The sequence below is a fragment of the Tursiops truncatus genome, chromosome 5 (assembly GCF_011762595.2).
Source record: "Tursiops truncatus isolate mTurTru1 chromosome 5, mTurTru1.mat.Y, whole genome shotgun sequence".
Lineage (NCBI taxonomy): Eukaryota > Metazoa > Chordata > Mammalia > Artiodactyla > Delphinidae > Tursiops > Tursiops truncatus.
The window spans coordinates 91656499-91680569 of record NC_047038.1 but is presented as its reverse complement, the minus strand read 5'-3'; the positions used below and the strand labels follow the sequence as shown (position 1 = coordinate 91680569).

The 24071-nt window shown below is 40.2% G+C and overlaps 1 protein-coding gene across 1 annotated transcript in view; it reads right to left on the bottom strand.

Annotated features, from left to right (window-relative positions):
- Nucleotides 1-4504: 4504 nt before the first annotated feature.
- Nucleotides 4505-24071, bottom strand: part of FAM47E (family with sequence similarity 47 member E) — a 31994-nt gene continuing 12427 nt past the window's right edge. Inside the window, exons 5-9 of the mRNA XM_073804669.1 lie at nt 22124-22274; nt 13730-13930; nt 8809-8964; nt 7171-7248; nt 4505-4905 (exon numbers count right to left, since the gene is read on the bottom strand). Of these exons, the coding sequence (XP_073660770.1) occupies nt 4840-4905; nt 7171-7248; nt 8809-8964; nt 13730-13930; nt 22124-22274 (652 nt within the window). The 3' untranslated portion in view covers nt 4505-4839. The remainder of the gene's footprint in view (nt 4906-7170; nt 7249-8808; nt 8965-13729; nt 13931-22123; nt 22275-24071) is intronic.

The window sequence follows — 24071 nt, the reverse complement described above, 5'->3', positions numbered from 1 at the left end:
TTTAAACATCATTTGTCATCTGAGAGGCTAGGAGTTTACAAAACCATCAAGTCCTGGTTGCTTTTGGTTAAACTGTCCCTTTGGCTTATCGATCTCCTCTTGCATTTTACTATAAGCAGCAAGAAACCAGGCGGTACCTTCAACACTCTGTATAAAAATCTCCTTAGTCACATCACCAGTTCATTAGGTAGTTTTTCTACTTTCCATGTTACTTCAGGTGACAGTATGGATAAACTTCCTGCTATTACATAACAAGGAGACCACTTCTCCCAATTTCCAACTACATTTACCTCATTTTCCTGCCAGCCTTCACCCACAGCCTCTTCACAGTCTATGAGACTTCTGCCAACAGTTTCTTCAAAGTTCTTCCAGTTTCAACCCACTTCTCAATCCTGTTCCCTTTCACATTTTACATTCTTGTTATAGCATCCCACTTCCAGGCACAAAAATCTATTAGTTATCTATTGCTGTATAACAAATAATCAGTAAATTTAATGGTTTAAAACAACCAACATTAGAGTCATTTTTATGGGTTAGGAATTCAGAAGCATCTTCTCTGAGTGGTTCTGGCTCAGGATCTCTCATATGGTTGCAGTCAGGATGTCAGCAGTGGTTGCAATCTCATCTGAAGGCTTAATGGGGGCTGAAGGATCCACTTCCAAGACGGCTTTTCACATGGCTATTTGCAGAAGGCTTCAGTTCCTTGCCATGTGAGCCTTTCCATAGACAGCTTGGGTGTCCTCACAACACAGCAGCTAGTCTCTCCCAAGTGATTCAAGTGAGAACGAGGAAGCCACAATGTCTTTCATGCTTTAGTTTCAGAATGACACCTCATCACTTCTTCCACATTCTGTTCCTTAAAATCAAGTCTAGGTACAGCCCACATTCAAGGGGAAAAGGGGTTAGGCCCTGCATTTTGAAGACAGGTGCATCAAATAATTTGTGGACCTTTTTTTAAACAAACACAAATCTCCCAAATTAGAAAAGCCCTTGGGATTGTCTAAAGTAATCTCATGTCTTGCAGCTATTGAACTGAGAAAGAAAAAGAAAAAAAAATGATCCTTTAATTTGCTGAATTAAAATATCATTTGAATTCACAGCTTTGTAAGATCTCGTAGGTGAAGACAGAGTATAGATTGGGAAAGAGCGAGACCCTGAATGCTGAACTGTGAACATATGGGAATGTTCAGATGGCTTCAAGTTCCCTAAACTCCCAACCCTATGAAAATATGCTGCTCAGATCTCCTGTTGCAAGGAACACAAATGACTGATGGACCCAGCTGCTACCCCTCTGGATCTTTCGCCCTCTCGCCGAGGCCATACTCCCCTGGGCTGCTCCCAGCCAACGACAGAGCATGCAGAAGTGCCAAGGCAGGCCCATTTTAGCAAAATGTGCGACTCCTCCTCTTGGCGACCTTGACTTAAGGTCTCCCCATTGGCCTGGCCAAACCTTCCTTTGAACTGTGCTGCAGTTCAAGACCGTATCTTCTTTTCCTCCCTCTGTCCTTCCGCAGGGATCACACACGCATCAGAATCTAAAGGCTCTCCCTAGGTTCTGCCGCTCCCACCCCAATAAACCTCTCAAGCATCTAATACCCTTTTGCCATTTGCTCCCTGGCAGACCCAAACCACTGCAGCCTTCCTTGTCAGAGAAGTTCTCCCTACTCCCTCTGTGGTGAGGATTTTCCCACTTTGCGCGAGGACTCTCTAATGACCTTTGTGGAAATAGGCTGGCAGGAGGCCGGGGTAGCCAACTCTCTTTATTCTTCACCCCTAACATCCCTCACTGTCTTGAATGCTACCCATGTGCTAGAGGCAGTTTATCCTAGCTCACAAAAGCCAACTGTTAAATTTGCAGGAATTTAGCAAGTTGGTTGGTAAACACAGTCATTACTAAAACTTAAATAGACTTACAATTAAAATAAATTATATTAAAACCAAAGGTAACAGAACTCAAAACCTCATCTCTTCCTGGTTTTTAACACCTTTTTGTTAGCATCTATGCTCTTGAGGTTATTTACGTCTATTATGTCTGGGTGTTGGAAATAACATGTAACGATGTGCCACTTGCACTTCTCTTTGGATTTTGGAGGCCAGATTTAGATGTGCTGTTTCAGCTCATTGCTTTAGTAATCTGAGAGGTTGCCGGCTCTGAGGGCAGCCTGAAGCAAGAGAAGGCTTTCAGCTGGTCCCGTAATCTCTGCCCTCTGATCCAATGTATCCAGCGTGCTCAGAGCACCTGTGGCACAGAGAGCTGCTGAATGGAGCTTCGGCACGTACAGAAAGGCGAATCAGAGCACAGGCCCCCAGGGCTTTGCAGCTGAGCCAGGAGCTCTGTGGCACGTAACTGTTCTCCTTTGGAGAAACCAATCTCCGTTTGTTGCTTGGCACCAGTTAATACGGCAGCCTGATCCTGAGACCTTAGGTAACCAAGCGACTGGTGCCCATCGTCCACCAAGGTCATCTGATCCACTAAGCCATAAAGTCAGCTAACATTTAGTGTGTGTGCACAGTGCCAGGCTGTGTTCTAAGCACTTTACTGGTAACATTCCCTTTAATCCCCACCACCATTCTGGGAGATAGTACTTTTATGATTGCTACTATCCTTACTTTAGATGAGAAAACTGAAGCAGAGAGAGGATAAGCAACTTGCCCCATAGTCATATAGCAAATAAGTAGCAGAGCTTGGTTTGAATCCAGGCCCTCCTGCTCCAAAGTCCACACACGTAATTACCAAATTATTTTGCTTCTCGTAATCAAGTGAAAGTTTTCTATTTAGGGCTGGGCTTGACCAGGAATTGAAGACAGAACAAATTGCATGGTGTGCCCGCTCCTACCACCCTGTCATCTTCCTCAGCTTACACATTTGACCTGGGGACGTTCTCTAAGTCCAGGTGATGAAACAGACAGCCTCCACTATATGACGGCAGCAGCCACAATTGGACTGCCACAACACTGTAGCCCAACTCAAGGGTGGCCCTGAAGAGCAGCTGAGAAGGGGAATTTTCCAGTAGACAGAAATGTAAGCATTTCATCCTGTTGACCACTTTGTCTGAAAGGAGAGATGGGCTGAGGTGCATGTCACCAGCTAATGGTCAGCAGCTGATGGCTTAGCTTAGTAGCCAGAGACTTGGAAGGATCAAGAATGCAGGGATAGTGACAAAGAGATTTGGGAGAAGAGGTATACAGGGGATCGCTCAGAATGGATCCAGAGTATGGGAGTATTTGGTTCTTTGTGAATACCCACCAAAAGCCCTCCACTGTAGAGGAAGCGCTCAATAATCAGGTGAAAAGTTTGACCTATCCTCTGCATGCCAGCCCGCTTCCTTCTCCAGAAATTCCAATGTTGCCCAGTGATCTCATGGGCAAATTGGGCATGGAGGCAGAAATGCAGGCTCCACGTGGGTTCAGCAACTTGGATTTCCCCTCACGAAGGCTGCCCTGGCTCCTGCTTCTGTGGAATAATTGTCCAGTAATTAAAACCAAACTTGAGTCCCTAATGTGAATTAGGCTTGAATGTAACAAAGCCAGGAACAATGTGTCCAGGGAAAGAAATGCATTCTCTCCAGACCACCGCCAACACCATCTTGGCTCAGCACTTGAATGTCAGAATCCTGCCCCAGCTTGCCTGGTAGAACTGGATGCCTCCTCTGGGCTCTCAGGCTTTGGGGCTCCCATGGGCTACCAAGCGGGCATGTATGACAAGTTGAAACAGCAAGGGAGTCAGAGGAAAGTGGCCTGACTAGACTAGCAACCTATTCTGCAATTGGATTTGCTTTCCTGCTTAACAAACTTCTGCCCACACCAACATTTCTACACTTCCTGCATGCTCATTCACCACCACGGTATCCCACTCAACACTGGAACTCATTTCACAGCAATGGGCTGACACTATGCGTTCATTGCTTCTGTCATGTACTCCATCACCCTAATGTGTCCAGATGCATAGAGTGTATAGTAAAGACTCACTTACAGCCTACAGATTATTGAAATGGGATCATGACAGACCCAGAGGATGAAAGGTCATCCATCACCCAGAGATTCTGTATTTGAAGACAAATACTATAACTGGTAAAACTTTGGGATCCAATATCCTTTAAATAAATTCCTTTGATTAAATTATCCAGAGGGTATTTCAGAGGGAAAGATCTGGAAGGATGCATTCCAATGAGTAAAGAGTAGTTACTGCTGACTCTATAGGAAGTATTTGTATTTTCTACGTTCTTTTTGTTAGTCTATATTTTCTAATTTTCAACATGAGCATTAACATGTTAAATAAAATAATTTTTAAAAATTTAATGTAAAAATATGTCATCTTGAGTTTCCATTAAACTTTATGACCCATGACATTATATTATAGGTACACACTTATTATCAAGATTAACATGCCAAAAAACCCTCAGTAAGCTTAATTCAAAATGAAAGAAAATTATATTGTAAAGAAAGAGTAAAGGAGCTATTCACTCAAAACCAGGGAAAATAATACTCTGGGAAAATGAAATAGAGCAATTCTGCTTTTTTATGGTTTTATTTATTTTTACAAATAGTTGATATAACTATGTAATATTGACAATGCTACCAAAATGTTAGAATACCAAATATGAAATTGATCTCACGGTTGATAAAATATATAAAATATTGATTAACTGAAGCAGAAGACTGTTCTGAAATGTTTATATTAGTTATAAATTTTATGGATGTTGCCAAGTCAAAATTGTACAACTATGGTGGGACATTCATTATAAATTTTGTTGAATGTTTAAAGAGAGAGAGAAATAGCCAAGTATATAGTAAATGAAATCTGTCTAATCATCTTCCCAAGATTCTTCCATGCTTGAGTTATTTCACAGAAGTCTTGTTACATTCACATTTACATTCCTTCCTCATACACATCTTCTCAAGGAACTAAAAAAAAAAAAAAAGATGAGAGAAACTCCTTTAAATTGGCAAACGAAAATTGTACAGTCTAGTCACAACCACTACCATACCCGAATTCACAGTCTCACACTCTGATGTATATCCTGATAGGACCCAAAATCTGATGTCGATGATAGACCATGCGAGATGGTGGACTTTGGAAAGTAGTTGCACACCATCAGAAATATCTAGATATAATCCACACTTTTTCTGTGGCCAAGTCCAGCCCGGGCCAGCTCGGCACAGCCTTGTGCTGCTCATCTCTGCTATTAAAGGCCTGGGGCTTCTGTGTAGCCGAGGGAATGAAGCTGTAGGTAATGCACAGAGCAGTTAATCCAGCAGCAGATACTGGAATGTGTATGTTAAGTATGTATGCTCATGTAACATACATAAACATGTATGTATACAAGGTGTACATAGACATTTAAGGGAGTAAAAAGAGAATGAATGCTCACATATAAATTTAAATAAGTAATGATTTTATATATAGATAGATAGATAATTTACCATAATAGATTCCCCCCTCTCTTTTAGTTGAAATCCTACTGATAAAATAGAGGATATAGGATGTAAGAATAAAGGGAGAAAATATTCCAGGGTTTTGAGTGACAGGTGTTCTCAGGGGACTCAGCCATAGCCAGGGGCATCACCTCTCTTTAGTTGATGCAGCCAGAAGAGTAACTAGTGAGTCAGGCATGCTTCCTTTTGCCCAAAATTGAACTAAATGTTCAGCAGCAGAATGGATTAAACCAACAGGGGACAAATCAAAATAAATAAAGCATCCTCTTTTGCCACTAAAGAAAAAACTATGAGTCACTATAACGTCAAGAGCAAACAGGGATATATATGTATATACGTATATCTCCTTGGCAAGAAGAATATATATGTGTGTGTGTGTGTGTGTGTGTGTATGTGTGTGTGTATATACACATATATATCACATAATTATATTTATGCTTAAGTATAATTTTGTGTGTATTATATAAATATATAATCATACATACAATTATGTTATATAAAATATATAAGCATATTTAATATATTATACATATAAATATATAAAATATACTTATGTAGGCCATATATGCAGATGAGGCAGTGACTAAATACATAAGTACAAAAATATGTGTAAGTATATTAACTATATCTTATATATAAGTATCTTATATATAAGATATATACTTATATCTAAGTCTATAAAATATACTTACGTAGGCCCACTGTTGATGCTCAAAGCTATTGGAGAGATTTCATCCTAGTTCTAGAATGGAATCTTCTAGCCCATTAGTCTATTATCGTACTCTAGACTTTCCCTTCACATCACCTGATTTAACTTTGAACAAGTCTGGATCTGAGATTGGTCAATATATCTATTTGCCAGTAAGTGTAAGCTGTTGTTAGTTTTATCGCTCTTAGAAAAAAAGAAATCCAGTATCCTAGTTCCAGGAACTTCTACCATCTGGCTGCATGTCCTCCTAAGGACTCCACGGGCCGTGAGCACAGGGGACTCTGGACAAACACAGAACTTATCAGCCACGACTTGGGCCCCAGGCCCAGCTGGCTTCCTGCCATGGTGACAGGGCTGGTCTGGGGACAGATCTCCAGGCTGCAGGCCCTCCTGCTAAACGGTCTGCTCTGCCAGCCTCCCACCCCACTCTTGTTATCTGTGGCCTCCCGGGGGAGCCCTCCACGTGGGAGGTGGGGGGACGACCAGCACTACAAGCTCAGGGAGAGGGAAAGACAAAGTGGAAAAAAAACAGAAGAGGCTGCAGGGCTGTCTGGGAAGTGACCTTTGGCCCTAGTCTGCGTCCTCATGTACCCCACAAATAGCACAATAATAGTCCCAGCTCCACTCCCAGCTCCACTTCGTCCTGACCCCAGCATGGCTCCTTGGAAGTAGAAGTGAAGGAGACTGGACACTTCCTGGAGAATTCATTGTTTTAGTAGCAGGCTCACGCCCTGCACATGGATCCCTTTCACTTTGGCCCCGTTAAGGCCAAACCCAAGGAAGGTGAGTCAGCAGGGAGACAGCAGGAGCCAAACAGGCTCCTGTCTGCTCCTGAAAAGAGCAGGACGCCAAAGCCCATCTGTGGGCCCCCGTCTGGGGAAAGCACACCCCTTCTCCCAGGGCTGAGTCCTGGTGTGTCCCTGTAGAAGAAGTATTTTGATTTTGTCAGGGTGCTGACCCCTTCCCATCAACAACTGTGAGCCCCTCAGCAGGTCTTTCCGAGGTTTTTCCGGCCCTTTACTCACACTCGGCATCCTGTAGCCCCTGCGCAGAATGAAATCCTTAAAGGCAGCTGTTCCATGAAGGTCTGCAAGTAACTCCTCCTAAAAGAGGGTCCACACTTTAAAAAACCGGTCAGCTGTCAGAAGCTTGATTTCATTATTTGTCCTAATTAAAAGCACGTAGCCATTTATCAAGTATGTTATTTTAAACGACTTCCTTCTCATTTAGGAATATGTGTGTAAATAACGTTCAGAAGTTGATGAATACAAAGGCTTTCAAAAGATAGCCAACCTTCTCTCCTTTCTCTGTTCTTTTTCTTACCCTTGTATCAAGGATAAGCAACACATTTTATCAATTAGATCATTATTGACCTAGGATGTCCGGAATCTAATCTATTTGAGATTAATCATTGTGATACTGTGATTTATAATAAGAGATATTGGGTCTTCTTCCCATTCCTGGCACAGAGGCCTTAAAACCCTTGGAATTTCCTAAGTGATGAGAGCCACAACGGTGAGAGTCTTTCCTTATTCATAACAAGCCCCTTTCAACCACATTGCAATTTATCTTAATGACGTGTTTTTTGGAAAGCCCCTAGATACCTACTAGATGGGGGCTGGTTGCCAGGGAAACCAACCACGTGATTAGAGGATTGGCACTTTCAGCTGAACCTCCCCGGCTCCAGGGAGGCGAGAGGAGCTGGAGGTTGAATTAATCACTAATGGCCAATGATGTAATCAATGACACCAATGTAATGAAGCCTCTATACAAACCCAAAGGAGGGGGTTTGGAGAGCTTCCAAGTCGGTGAACATGTAAAGGTACCTGGAGAAGGCAAGGAAGCTCCAAGCCCCTCCCCACGTGCCTTACCCTAGGCATCTCCTCCATCTGGTTGCTCCGGAGTGTACCTCTTTATAATAAACTGGTAATCTTACTAGATTGGAAGTAAACTGTTTTCCTGAGTTCTGTGAGCTGTTCTAGCAGATGATCAAACTCAAGGAGGGTGTCGTGTGAACCTCTGATTTATAGCCAGTCAGTCAGAAGCACAGGTGACAACCTGGACTTGAGACTGGCATTTGCAGTGGGGGCAGTTTTGTGGGACTGAGCCCTTAACCTGTGGGATCTGATGCTCTCTCCAGGTAGGTGGTATCAGAATTGAGTAAAATTGTAGGACATCCAGCTGGTGTCAGGGAATTAGAGACTTGTTTGGTGTGGGGAAAAAAACCCCGACACATTTGCTGACCAGAATTGAGAGTGGTAGAGGAAGAAACGGGAGTGTTTTCCTACTCAGTATATATCCACAAATTTTAGATCTTAACTCCAAAGGGCATGATAATCAAAAAAGATTTGATCCAGTCCCAACATCTTAGGGGTATTCATGCATTCATTTGGCTTTTCCTTTTATTTATTGGAATTTAAAATTTGGGATGTTGAAGTTTATATCATTGTAATTCAGTTCTTTAAGACCATTTCACCTTCCAAATGAACTCAATCAAGAATAGTCAAAAGTCATGTGTTTCCAGCAAGAGAGTCATGTCATCATGGTGTCCCTTACCAGCACACGATTGCACCCATGTCTTGTGAACTGACTTCAATATGAGGTGGCATTTGCACTGTGACAACCTTCAGCTCAGATGATCAAGTCTCAGCATATACACATACCTGTTCCCATAGCTCCTTTTTCATATTCTCATCTTGAGCTTTATGTAAGACCTTGGGGTCAACCAAAGGCTCATCGGCTCTTTGCTTTTTCCACAACTTGGTGTTCAGATACCATGCTCCGTACCTCATCTTCACCCACTTTGGTTTATAAGGATTCTGTAGAAATAACATAATTCCCAATTTCATTAGTTTGTTTGGTTTGTCATTTCAATAAAGCTAAGATTTAGCTTATGAAAGCAGTATCATTTATTTTTAATCTATGGTTACTCCTTGCCAAAGTATTTTATGAAGTTTCAGTGTGCTTTGATTTACAAAGGTAACATGAAAAGTTCATGACTGAGAAAATAATGTGGTAGTTAAGAATGGCTTTTGGATTTAGACAAACCTGGGCTCAAATCCAGCCTTCCCCACTTAGTAGCTATGAGTCCATGGACAAGTTAGTTAAATGCTTCATTTGTAAAATAGAGATAATAGTATCTACCCCATAGGGTTGTTGGGAAGACTAAAGGAGAGAACTATGTGAAGCAGCTAGAACTCATGTAAGAATCACATATTTCAGTGAAGGGTAATGACCTTCAACAATACTCAGTCAACCAAAATAAGAAGTTATCAGCCTCTCTGTGAGTCCAGCTCTATACTCAGCTTTGTAAATGGTACACTACTTTTGATCCAAATGCTATTCAACACCAGTCTCTTGCCTCTTTAGTTTTTAATTAAAAAAATATTTATGTATTTATTTATTTATTTGGCTGCACCATGTCTGAGTTGCGGCACGTGGGATCTTCATGGCCGCCGTGTGTGGGATCTGCAGTTGTGGCATGCGGGATCTTTTTAGTTGCAGCATGCGAACTCTTAGTTGCAGCGTACGGGATCTAGTTCCCTGACCAGGGATCGAACCCGGCCCCCTGCATTGGGAGCGTGAAGTCTCAACCACTGGACCACCAGGGAAGTCCCTCGCCTCTTTAATTGGAAGAGAGAAAGAGGGGGAGGAAGAGAGAAAGAGGGGGAGGAAGAGAGAAAGAGGGGGAGGAAGAGAGAAAGAGGGGGAGGAAGAGATGTCTTTCCTTTCTTTCTCCCATTCCTCAGGAGTGCATCTGCTGGTTCACAGCCTGATGCTGTGATGCAATACCCGCTCATTGTCTCATGAAAGGAGGTCTAATGCTTGTGTAGGACAAAGAAACATGAAACACGAAGACCCTGCTCCTCCGTCTTCTCACTCATATCTAAACTATGAGGTGGAACGTGTGGCCATTCTAGAGTCAAGCCAGAAACACCTGCCTGAAACAGAGATGATGGGACAGAGCAGAGGGGAGGGAAATCCCTTCTCAGAGCTGGATTCAGCATTATGATCCCTCCAATCCAAGCAGACTGACCTCCTTGCTGTTTCTAGAGCACCTATCACACTGCTGCCTCAGTGCCTTTGCACTCACTGTTCCTTCTCCATGATGCTCTTCCCCAAGACACCCACAGGGCTCACTCTCTTACCTATTTCAGGTCATCTTTTCAGTTGTATCTTCCCTGACCACCCAATTCAAAAACTGTAACCCCGCACAACACTGCTTGTCTTCTTTCCCTGCCTCATTTTTCTGAACAGCACTTATCGCCGCTTGATATGCTGTATATTTTTCTGATTGTTTGTTGTCTCACCTCTGACCTTCTAAAATGTAAGCTTCTGAGCTTGTTCGCCGCTACATCCCCCTGGCATCTAGAACAATACTTAGGACACAACAGGTGCTCAATAAATATTTGTTGGGTTAAAGTCAGGTTTCTTAACTTCAGCGTTATTGACATTTTGAGCTGGATAATTCTTTGCTGGAGGTGGGGGTCGGTGGTGCTGTCCTATGCATTGTAAGATGTTGGGCAGCATTCCTGGTCTCCACCCACGAGATGCCAGTAGCATCTCCAAATTGTGACAACCAAAAACGTCATCTCCAACGTTGCCAAATATCCCTGGTGGGGTGTGGGGGTGGGGAAGGGGACAAAATTGTCCTGGCTGAGAACCACTGAATTAAAGGAAGGAGGGTAGGAGAGGAAAGAGAGGAAAACAGAAAGGAAGAGAGAGGAACGGAATCTACATACTGCTCCACTAAAGAACTTGAGCTCTGGAATACGTTAGGTGGCTGGGTACCTGGTGATCTTTCAAGATTCAGTACAAACATAATTTCTTCTGTGAAGTCTTAACTGTACCCACCCTCAGCCCATGCCTGGTGGAACTGGTTACTTCTTCCTACAACTCGGATGAACCATGACATCATTTCATTATAGTTAGTCATTTATCCATTGACCTCACTAGACCGTAAGCTCCTTAAATGCAGGAAACAGTCCTTCATTTGCTCCCAGCACTTTTCGGCACATAGTAACAGATGCTCAGAAGTGTTTGTTGAATTAATGTATAAATAAATGGATGAATGAATATACAGGGCCAAGAGAAACATGCTACAATAGAGGCAGAAACTGCTGTGAGAGATTAGAAGTAAGAATAAGTTAATGTCAACCAAAGGACCTGGAGAAAACTCCATGGAAATATTGGCATCTGACCTGTGTCTAAAGGAAGATGTAAGAGTGTAGACATGAGAAGAGGGGCACGTCAGGCAGAGAGAATACTGTGAGCAAAGGTAAGGTAGTCGAAAAGCTCAGAGTTTTAAAGAACATCAAAGAGCAGAGGATAACAGGCCTGAGAGTATGTGGAATAAGAAAATAAAGATGGAGATTCCATCCCCGGAATAGGGACCAGATTTATCCTTACACCTGCAACAACCAAAAAACGAAATATAGATATATATTGAATATATATATATATATTTATTTATAAGACACTGGACATCAAATAGCAAAGGACAGTGATCCCTGAGAGGCAAAAAGTGAATAAGCCCCCAACTGCCCCAGTTCACTGTCTGCAGAGAGTTCCCAGGCCACAGAGCAGGAGAAGGAGCCCAGGAGGAACCTAGTGGACTTTCTGAGTTGAGAAGACAGAACTGAGAGTCCAGGAAGACCAAGGCAGCTAAAGTTTGCAGCCCAGAGTAACAGAAAGGAAAGAGCTGCACAGAGAGGGAACTACAGAGGTTTGCAGAGGGTCTCCATCTGTGTATGTCTGGGAGGAAACCACCTGAGGTCTGGGAAAGAACTAACCAAAAGGATTAGAGAGAACAGTGTCCTGCATGCACACAGGGCCAGGGCCAGGGCCTGTTCCCTCCTGAGAAACTCGAAGATTCACAGGATACTGGGTAGAATACATGAAGGGTCTTGCATCGGTAGTAGGGAGTTAGCCCTAGACTAAACATTATTTTGACCCTTCTCAACAGTTCTTAAAAGCAAGACCCAAAAGGATCAAACTTTTCCAGATACAAGAAACATGAAGACATATACACCAATGTGTATAATAATCACACTGCTGAAAACCAGTGACAAAGAGAAAGTATTAAAAGCAGCCAAGAAAAAACAGGTCCAGAAAAACAAAGATAAGGATGACATAAGATTTCTCTTCAGAAACAACACAACCAGGAGGACGGTGGAGCAACAGTTTTAAAGGACTAAAAACAAACAAACAAAAAACTTTGAACCTAGAATTCTATACCCACAAAAATATCTTTAAAAATGAAGGAAGAACAAGGATATCTTCAAACATAGAAAAGCTGGAAGAATTCATCACCCGCAGATCTACACTAGAACTATTAAAGGAAGTCCTTCAGGCAGAAGGAAAATGATACTCTGTGGAAATCTATTTGAACTTTTGCATAGTGATCCTCCATTGGCCAGTCAAAAGTTCGATTTTGGCAATAACCACCATGCTTTATAAAGCAGCATTTGTGCAATTATTTGTAAATACAGAGAATTGAGCAATTTCATTCAGCCCAGATTCAGAACAAGCAGTGGTTCAGGTCCCATGTGCCTGAACCACATGGATATAATTTGCCTGTCCAGCATCATTCTGCATTTTACCCTTTAGAAAGATGAGAGGAGAATGGAAAATTTTAAGTGCTGAATTAGTGATGGAATGCATAGTTTTCATAAACTTTATGCAACAGAGACAAAGACGGAAAACATCATGAATGTAAAAATAGGTCAGCTGATCATGTTCAATTATGAAAGGACAAAGCTGGTATGTCAAAAATATTGGAAATATAGTATCAAAGATTATGTGTAAAAGAGGGAAATTATTATCTTCACTTCCAGAGAAACTAACTCTGTAATCTCCCCGCTTCCCACCCACACTTAGGCACGTAAATCTGTCGTTGGACTGGCACAATTTGACTTGTGTATATATATTTGCACTAAAACATTGTGTAGAAAAGTACTCAGGGGCCCATAGTACTTCCCTTTAGAACATAGCTTGTTTTTTCTCATCTCTGCTTCCTTGTTCTGTCTTCACAGGAAATTGGTGCTGGGAAACTGAGCGATTTGTTAATTATCAGGCAAGCATATGGTCAAGAATGATGGTCTGTGGTCGAAAAGACCGCCATAAAAATTCAAGAATTCTTTGGACATACACAGTGTTCACAACTGTTAACTGCAGCATCTTACTCTTGCAATAATAAACATTCACGTATATTTCTACTGACTATTAGAATTTCAACATGTAAAACACATAAAGAGATAGATTTCAACATATAAAACACACAAAGAGGTTGTCTCAACATATAAGACACATAAAGAGGGAAATAATGACTGTTCAGATATTAACAATAATGCTGAATGGCCTGCCTTGTTTGTATAACTGACTTTTTAAGATGTATTAAATATTCATTCATTTAACAAATGTTTATTTATTGTATTTTTTACAAATGTTAAACATCAAAAAAATTTCAAGAATTTTCCTGAAAAAGGTCAGTGCCTTCTGAAGTACCAGAAGTCAAGAACATTTAATACTTGAATACGATTTAATTTCCTTTGATTCTCAGTTCTTCTCCCTTTTTGCAGTTACCTGTGGTTTCTGAAGTCTCTGCTCATAGTGCAGTTTCTGGGAAAACTGTGGCTCCTGCAGGTTATTCAGCCCAATCCTTTTCTTTAGCTCCAGAGGAACCTGGCTGGGTCTCATTGTATGGAGCACATTATAGCTTGGTTTGCTCTGACAGTCAATGTCAAACTGTTTCAGGATGAACTCCTCATCAATGTTCAGGCCCCGCTGGAAGAATAGCACAGGGCATGAGTCAAGGACAAATGGTGAAATGCTCCTTCTTCCATCTTTAATCTACAGGAGGTATTCGACCATGGCCGGAGAAGAGAGAGGTAGTTTAAAGGAGAGGTAGAAAGTGCTCAGTCACCATTTGTAGGAGACAAGAAGTATTTGGGGTCTGGAGAGCTTTGTCAGTGCATTAAGAGACAACTTAGGACCCACAAGAAGCAGTGAGTCCTGAGGGAGATAGTGGTGCTGAGGAAAATTCAGTCTGTTTGATCAAAAGCAAACATCTCCAACACTTTATAGTAGTAACATCTTTAGAGGTATTTTCCAGACATGTCTAGAAATGTTAGTTTGTGCTCTGCCCACAGCCCCTTATACAGGAAGCTGCCCTGTTCGGGGCTCCTACTGAAGCCATGGGCTCCTTTTAGTCAGCCATGTTTTGAGCACAGAACAAACCCGCCTTCCGCCCCCCAGCCATAGCTGGCAGGAGTACAGATGGGCACATTAAGAGCCCCTAATCTGTAGACTGACCGTGGATCTATGATATGGCTGAAAGATAACTTAGATTTGAAGGATAGGAGAATATAGCACCCCAAAATATGCCTCTGGCTTAAGGCTTATTTTGAGCTGATGATTTTGAGAAACAGCAGACAACACAGGAAACGATCTAGAAACAGAGTAGAAGTCACCCTTTAAGTGAAATTTACATTTATTAAAAAAACTCCACTTGTAAGGCTGTCTCCCTCTCCATTCCAGGAAGAGAAGGAAGACTTTAAATCATAAGACAGACACTCTTAGCAAAGGAAAAGGCACCCACTTAAATTTGCATAATAAACCGTACTCTTGTTCTCCTATTTCTTCCTGGTCACCTCCCCATTACTGACTCCCCACACCTTTCTCTCTTTGTCTTTGGCGCAAGTTGGTATTTGAGCCTGAATTCTAAGCCACCTAGGAGAGTTAGTCATTTTTCCCTGGGTATCTCCCATGTATATATGAGGTGTACTTGTTAATAAACTTCTGTTTGTTTTTCTCTTGTTAATCTGCCTTTAGTTATAGAGATCCCAGAGAGAACTTAGAAGAATAAAAGGAAAATTATTTTTTCCTGCTCTACAGGCTCAACACAATCTTACTTTGGAATATATAAGTTGGGGAATATAGAGAATGGGGTCATTAGCAACTGAAGCTGATGTCGGAGTGAAATTTATAGACGGGGTCATTAAATCGAGTCGGGGTATAAACTAGAGCAAGCAGAATCAATGAGGTAAAAAATAAATAAATAAACAACATGGAAGGAAAGTATAAACTAGTGCTATGGAGAAAATACCACAGGGTGATGTGATTGGGACCAAAGTAGTATGACAGTTATGGGACCTTGGTCATAAGGGACTGAAAACAAGGCTGGTTACCACAGCAGTTAAACAATTATCCTAGGGTTCCTTACACTTCCTGCCTCGAAAGAGGAATAGTCCCCAACAGGAGGAGTGGGAGAGGTGGAAGGGCTGGGACTCGGGCAATCCTATCTAGTCAGCTTGTAGACAAGCAGTGGTAGAGTGGGCATCACCTACCCTGTCCAGCATCCCTACTTCAGTCACACTCCGGAGAGCCTCCCTCCACCACTTTCAGTCCATCTGTCGCAAGTGGGCTGGACATGCCCACCTCTTGGCCTCAGGGTTGGACATGTGACCTAGACCAGTCAATGAGCATATTCCATCTCCTTACTCATAGTGGATAATTCAGGCACAGGTGTGACCCACGTTAGTCTGGTGAGAGTAAGCCCTGGATTTTTCCCTACAGGAAAAAGGTTGCTCTTTTCCCATGTTAGGTTGTTGCCTGGTGGGATATAAGCTTGGAAAATTTAGTGAATACTTTTGATATCTCTTAGGGAAAGACTACAGGAATGTGAAGTCAGAAGAGAGTAGCTAAGTGATAGGGAGAGCACCTAAAAACATTTTAGCACCCAGATCCAGCTGTGCCTGAAGCTCTGAATACTTCTGGATGATTCCCTTTTCTCACTTAATCTAGTCTGAATTATATTACTTGCCAAAGAAATAGTCCAAAATAATATATTGACTAAAACTGACTCAAAAAATGGGGGGAGGGGGATTGAAAATTCTAGAGAGTCTGAAATTCAGGAAAAAGCATCGGGAATCTAGACATCTACTGGGACTCAGGGACAGAAATAGATAACTAAAAAGGTTCTTAGAAGGAGGGCAAGAAAAGAACTTGATAACTGAGTCAAAAGTCTCTTCATGTCAAATATTTTTCATTAACGACTGTAGTCAAGCATAGCTTTCCAAGTACTTACAGATAAATATAACTGAGAAAAATGAATTGAAAAAAGAGGGAAGGACAGAGAGAAAAGAAGGTCCTAACATTGAAATGAAAGATTAAAATATGAAACAATGGGGCGGGGGAAATGGGGAGACGCCCAAAGGGTACAAACTTCCAATTATAAGACGAGTAAGTTCTGGGGAATCTAATGTACAGCATAGTGACTCTAGTTAACAACGCTGTATCATATACTTGAAAGTTGCTAAGAGTAGATCTTACACGTTCTCACCTCACACACAGAGGTAATTACGTGAGGTGATGGATTTGTTAACTAACCAGATCATGGTAATCATTTTGCGATATATACATGTATCAAATGATCACATTGTATACCTTAAAATTACACAATGTTATATGTCAATTGTATCTCAATAAAGTTGGGTGCAGACAGCCACTTTAAAAAATATATGAGAGGGCAGAGAGCAGAAGCAAGAAGAACTACAATCCTGGAGCCTGTGGAACAAAAATCACATTCAGAGAAAGACAGACAAGATGAAAAGGCAGAGGGCTATATACCAGATGAAGGAACAAGATAAAACCCCAGAAAAACAACTAAATGAAGTGGAGATAGGGAACCATCCAGAAAAGAATTCAAAATAATGATAGTGAAGATGATCCAGCACCTCGGAAAAAGAATGGAGTCAAAGATCGAGAAGATGCAAGAAATGTTTAACAAAGACCTAGAAGAATTAAAGAACAAACAAACAGAGGTGAATAATACAATAACTGAAATGAAAACTACACTAGAAGGAATCAATAGCAGAATAACTGAGGAAGAAGAACGGATAAGTGACCTGGAAAACAGAATGGTGGAATTCACTGCCGCGGAACAGAATAAAGAAAAAAGAATGAAAAGAAATGAAGACAGCCTAAGAGAACTCTGCGACAACATTAAATGCAACAACATTCACATTATAGGGGTCCCAGAAGAAGAGAGACAGAAAGGACCAGAGAAAATATTTGAAGAGATTATAGTCGAAAACTTCCCTAACATGGGAAAGGAAATAGCTACCCAAGTCCAGGAAGCGCAGAGAGTCCCATACAGGAGAAACACAAGGAGAAACATGCCGAGACACACAGTAATCAAATTGGCAAAAATTGAAGACAGAAAAATTATTGAAAGCGGCAAGGGAAAATGACAAATAACATACAAGGGAACTCCATAAGATTAACAGCTGATTTCTCAGCAGAAACTCTACCAACCAGAAGGAAGTGGCATGATATACTTAAAGTGATGAAAGGGAAGAACCTACAACCAAGATTACTCTACCCGGCAAGGATCTCATTCAGATTCAATGGAGAAATCAAAAGTTTTACAGTCAAGCAAAAGCTAAGAGAATTCAGCATCACCAAACCAGCTCTACAGCAAATGCTAAACGAACTTCTCTAAGTGGGAAACACAAGAGAAGTAAAGGACCTACAAAAACAAACCCAAAACAATTAAGAAAATGGTAACAGGAACACACATATCAATAATTATCTTAAACGTAAATGCATTAAATTCTCCAACCAAAAGACACAGGCTCGCTGAACGGACAGAAAAACAAGACCCATCTATATGCTGGCTACAAGAGACCCACTTCAACCTAGGGACACATACAGACTGAAAGTGAGGGGATGGCAAAAGATATTCCATGCAAATGGAAAAGAAAGCTGGAGTAGCAATACTCATAAAAGATAAAATGACTTTAAAATAAAGAATGTTACAAGACACAAGGAGAGACACTATATAATGATCAAGAGATCAATCCAAGAAGAAGATATAACAATTATAAATATATATGCACCCAACATAGGAGCACCTCAATACATAAGGAAACTGCTAACAGCTATAAAAGAGGAAATCAACAGTAACACAATAATAGTGGGGGACTTTAACACCTCACTTACATCAATGGACAGATCATCCAAACAGAAAATTAATAAGGAAACACAAAGTTTAAATGACACAACAGACCAGACAGATTTAATTGATATTTATAGGACATTCCATCCAAAAACAGCATATTACACTTTCTTCACCAGTGCGCACAGAACGTTCTCCAGGATAGATCAAATCTTGGGTCACAAATCAAGCCTCAGAAAATTTAAGAAAATTGAAATCATATCAAGCATCATTTCTGACCACAACACTATGAGATTAGAAATGAATTACAGGGAAAAAAACTTAAAAAACACAAACACATGGAGGCTAAACAATACATTACTAAATAACCAAGAGATCCCTGAAGAAATCAAAGAGGAAATAAAAAATACCTAGAGACAAATGACAATGAAAACATGACGATCCAAAACCTATGGGATGCAGCAAAAGCAGTTCTAAGAGGGAAGTTTCTAGCTATACAAGCCTACCTCAAGAAACAAGAAAAATCTCAAATAAACAATCTAACCTTACACCTAAAGGAACTAGAGAAAGAAGAACAAACAAAACCCAAAGTTAGTAGAAGGAAAGAAATCATAAAGATCACAACAGAAATAAATGAAATAGAAACAAAGAAAACAACAGCAAGGATCAATAAAACTAAAGGCTGGTTCTTTGAGAAGATAAACAAAACCATTAGCCAGACTTATCAAGGAAAAGAGGGAAAGGACTCAAATCAATAAAATTAGAAATGAAAAAGGACAAGTTACAACGGACACCGCAGAAATACAAAGCATCCTAAGAGGCTATGACAAGCAACTCTATGCCAATAAAATGGACAACCTGGAAGAAATGGACAAATTCTTACAAAAGTATAACTTTCCAAGAATGAACCAGGAAGAAACAGAAATATGAACAGACCAATCACAATGAATGAAATTGAAACTGTGATTAAAAATCTTCCAACAAACAAAAGTCCAGGACCAGATGGCTTCACAGGTGAATTCTATCAAACATTTAGAGAAGAGCTAACACCCATCCTTCTCAAACTCTTCCAAAAAATTTCAGAGGAAGGAACACTCCCAAACTCACTCTATGAGGCCATCACCTCCCTAATACCAAAACCAGACAAAGGTACTACAAAAAAAGAAAATTACAGACCAATATCACTCATGAACATAGATGCAAAAATCCTCAACAAAATACTAGCAAACAGAATACAACAACACATTAAAAGGATCATACACCATGATGAAGTGGAATTTACCCCAAGGTTGCAAGGATTCTTCAATATGTGCAAATCAATCAATGTGATACACCATATTAACAAATTGAAGAAGAAAAACCATATGATCATCTCAATAGATGCAGAAAAAGCTTTTGACTAATAAATTCAACACCCATTTATGATAAAAGCTCTCCAGAAAGTGGGCATAGAGGGAACCCACCTCAACATAATAAAGGCCATATATGACAAACCCACAGCAAACATCATTCTCAATGGTGAAAAACTGAAAGCCTTTCCTCCAAGATCAGGAACAAGACAAGGACGTCCACTCTCACCACTATTATTCAACATAGTTTTGGAAGTCATAGCCACAGCAATCAGAGAAGAAAGAGAAATAAAAGGAATCCAAATTGGAAAAGAAGAAGTAAAACTGTCACTGTTTGCAGATGACATGATACTATACATAAAGAATCCTAAAGATGCCACCAGAAAACTACTAGAGCTAATCAATGAATCTGGTAAAGTTGCAGGATACAAAATTAATGCACAGAAATCTCTTGCATTCCTATACACTACTGATGAAAAATCTGAAAGAGAAATTAAGGAAACACTCCCATTTACCCTTGCAACGAAAAGAATAAAATACCTAGGAATAAACCTACCAAGGGAGACAAAAACATGTATGCAGAAAACTATAAGCCACTGATGAAAGAAATTAAAGATGATTCAAACAGATGGAGAGATACACCATGTTCTTGGATTGGAAGAATAAATATTGTTAAAATGATTATACTGTCCAAAGCAATCTACAGAATCAGATTACCAATGGCATTTTTTACAGAACTAGAACAAAAAAATCTTAAAATTTGTATGGAGACACAAAAAAACCCGAATAACCAAAGAGGTCTTGAGGGAAAAAACAGAGCTGGAGGAATCAGACTCCCTGAGTTCAGACTATACTACAAAGCTACAGTAATCAAGACAATATGGTAGTGGCACAAAAACAGAAATACAGATCAATGGAACAAGATAGAAACCCCGGAGTAAACCCATGCACCTATGGTCAACTAATCTATGACAAAGGAGGCAAGGATATACAATGGAGAAAAGACAGTCTCTTCAATAAGTGGTGCTGGGAAAACTGGACAGCTACATGTAAAAGAATGAAATTAGCACACTCCCTACACCATACACAAAAATAAACTCAAAATAGATTAAAGACCTAAATGTAAGACCAGACACTATAAAACTCTTAGAGGAAAACATAGGAAGAACACTCTTTGACATAAATCACAGCAAGATCTTTTTTGATCCACCTCTTAGAGTAATGGAAATAAAAACAAAAGTAAACAAATGGGTCCTAATGAAACTTAGAAGTTTTTGCACAGCAAAGGAAACCATAAACAAGACGAAAAGACAACCCTCAGAATGGGAGAAAATATTTGCAAACAAATCAACAGACAAAGGATTAATCTCCAAAATATATAAACAGCTCATACAGCTCAATAACAAAAAAACAAACAACCCAATCCAAAAATGGGCAGAAGACCTAAATAGACCTTTCTCCAAAGAAGACATACAGATGGCCAAGAGGCACATGAAAAGCTGCTCAACATCACTAATTATTAGAGAAATGCAAATCAAAACTACAATGAGGTATCACCTCACACCAGTTAGAATGGGCATCATCAGAAAATCTACAAACAACAAATGCTGGAGAGGGTGTAGAAAAAGGGAACCCTATTGCACTGTTGGTGGGAATGTAAATTGATACAGCCACTATGGAGAACAGTAGGGAGGTTCCTTCAAAAGCTAAAAATAGAATTACCATATGACCCAGCAATCCCACTACTGGGCATATACCCAGAGAAAACCATAATTCAAAAAGACACATGCACCCCAATGTTCATTGCAGCACTATTTACAATGGCCAGGTCATGGAAGCAACCTAAATGCCCATCAACAGATAAATGGATAAAGAAGATGTGGTACATATATACAATAGAATATTACTCAACTGTAAAAAGGAACGAAATGGGTCATTTGTAGAGTCGTGGATGGATCTAGAGACTGTCATACAGAGTGAAGTAAGTCAGAAAAACAAATATCATATATTAACGCATATATGTGGAACCTAGAAAAATGAACCAGTTTGCAGGGCAGAAACTGAGACACCGATGTAGAGAACAAACATATGGACAGCAAGGGGGGGAAAGCCGCGGGAGGTGGGGGGTGGTGTAATGAATTGGGAGATTGGGATTGACATGTATACACTGATGTGTATAAAATGGATGACTAATAAGAACCTGCTGTATAAAAAAATAAATAAAATTCAAAAAAAATGTATTGATAATGGCGCATTAATTTTTTCAAGTGTACCATACTAATTATTAACACAAGAGATGTTATTAATAGGAGGAACTGGGCATGAGAAATATGGGAAATTTCTTACTATTTCTGAAACTTTTCTGTAAATCTAAAACAATTCCAAAATAAAAAGCTAATTAAAAAAATTATAATAATAAAAAAATTTTTAAATTAAAAAAAATATATGAAACAACAGCAATGTACTTATAAACAATAAACATTCAAACATTGGCTGTAAGCTTGCAAACTTTCCAGAAATTTCACCTACAAGAAACATTTCTATTTTAAACAGTGGGAGAGTCAAAAGATTCCTTTACGACTTTGCCTATTTGACTTAGATTATATCCAAACACTGTTTTTTAACAAAAGCAACTTTGAGCTCGACTTTTAAGTATTACCAGTAACTTACAAACTTAGTAGCCCAGCTGCAGAAGTCGCTAACTCCTTTGCGTACGTTTTCATGACGAAGTGGACCATCATTGCAGAGCAGATCTGATTCACTTGGCTTCTTTTCTTCATAAAGCCACTGGCCTGGATGTGACACAGGAGTCTTCTTGGGACTAAAGTTAATGAGATCATCAAAGAATCACAATATACAGCGCCATGAATCCAGGTGGATTTCAAATAGTATCTTGGGGAGGAGCTCATAATGCAAGTATGTTTAACAGGCAGGCTCTTGCAAGCTGGTACAAATTCTATGTTAGTATTTTTCAAAGATCATATTCTCATTATCAATATCATAAAGACAAGTATATCATATTTACTTAGAACAATTAAAGCTGATATAGAATTTTATCACTGTAAGTTAATTTTTTAAAATTATGAGTACCATTTATTAAGACCTATTTCAGGTAAAAACACAAATTACAGTGCTTGGAATCTGTCAAGACTATCTTGACAAGTAGGAGATATCCTTGCCTTCTCTCTCCCTCAGCCCTAAACTCCAGCCTATTAGTAAATCTGGTAGATTTTAACTCTGTCTCCTTCTCTGGACTGTTGCAAAAGGCTCCTTGCTGGGGTCTCTGCATTTTCTCTTAAGGCCCTAACTGCTAATCCCTAATCCATTCCCAAAGTGTAAATCTTGTCTTATCAAATGCAGCTACCCTTCATCCTGGATTAAGCGTCTTCAATAGCTTCTTTTTAAAACTTGAGATATAACTCACACACCCTAATAGTTACCATTTCAAAGTATACAGTTGCTTTCATATATTTACAAAGTTGTGCAACCATCACCATTAATTCTGAAACATCTTCGTCACCCCCAAAAAGAAGGCCCATAAACATTAACAGTCACTGTTCATCTCCCCACCCCCACCATTCTCTCTGCTCTTAAAAACCACTAATCTTCTTTGTGTCTCTGTGGATTTGCCAATTCTGGGCATTTTATCTGAATGGAACCATATAGTATATGATCTTTTATGTCTGACTTCTTTCACTTAGCATAATGTTTTCAAGTTTCATACATGCTGTTGCATGTATCAGTAGTTTCTTCCTTTTTTATGGCTGAATAATATTCCATTGTATGGAGAGACCACACTTTGTTTATCCATCATCAGTTGGTTGATGGACATTTGAGTTGTTGCCACTCTGGCTATAATGAATAATGCTGCTATGGACATTCAGGTACAAGATTTTTGAGTTCAATAGCTTCTTGTTACTCCTCCAGTAAAGATCTAAGTCTAAACTCAGTTTTCAGGGCTCTTCATGGCCTGTTCCTTGCCTATCTCTCCAGATTCTTCTGTAACTACACACTCCCTCACTCTCTGAGCTCCAACCATAGTGGCCCCCTCTCAGTCCCATGAATTTATCATGCTCCCATCCAGCCACAGGGCCTTTGTACATGTTATTCTAACTGACTGCAATGCCAACTCTATTCCCTCATCCCCATTATGTCTCAACATACATGCCACTTCCTCAGGGAGGTATTCACACAGTCTGTCCCCAGAGCCCACATTTTATTCACAGCACCCTGTACCTTTTATTCATAGCACCTATATATTAATTCATCCATCCATCCATTCCACAAATATTTATTAGGCACCAACTATGTGCCAGGCACCATTCTAGGCATTTGGATTCAGCTGTAAATAAAGTTAAGACCCTGTCCTCCCAGAGCTTACAATTGAGTAGGGAGAGACAGATAGGAAAGAGCTAAACAAATATATACCAGGTGATTATAAGTGGTATAAAGAAAAATAAAACAAGGCAGGAGGGATGGAGGGTGATGACAGGGGGCTCTTATTTATACAGAAAAGTTCTCTCAAAGTGATCTTTGAGCAGAGACCCAAAAGAAGAAAGGGATTAAACCATGTAGATATCAAACAATGCAGACACCAGGCAGAAAAGAAAAGCATGTG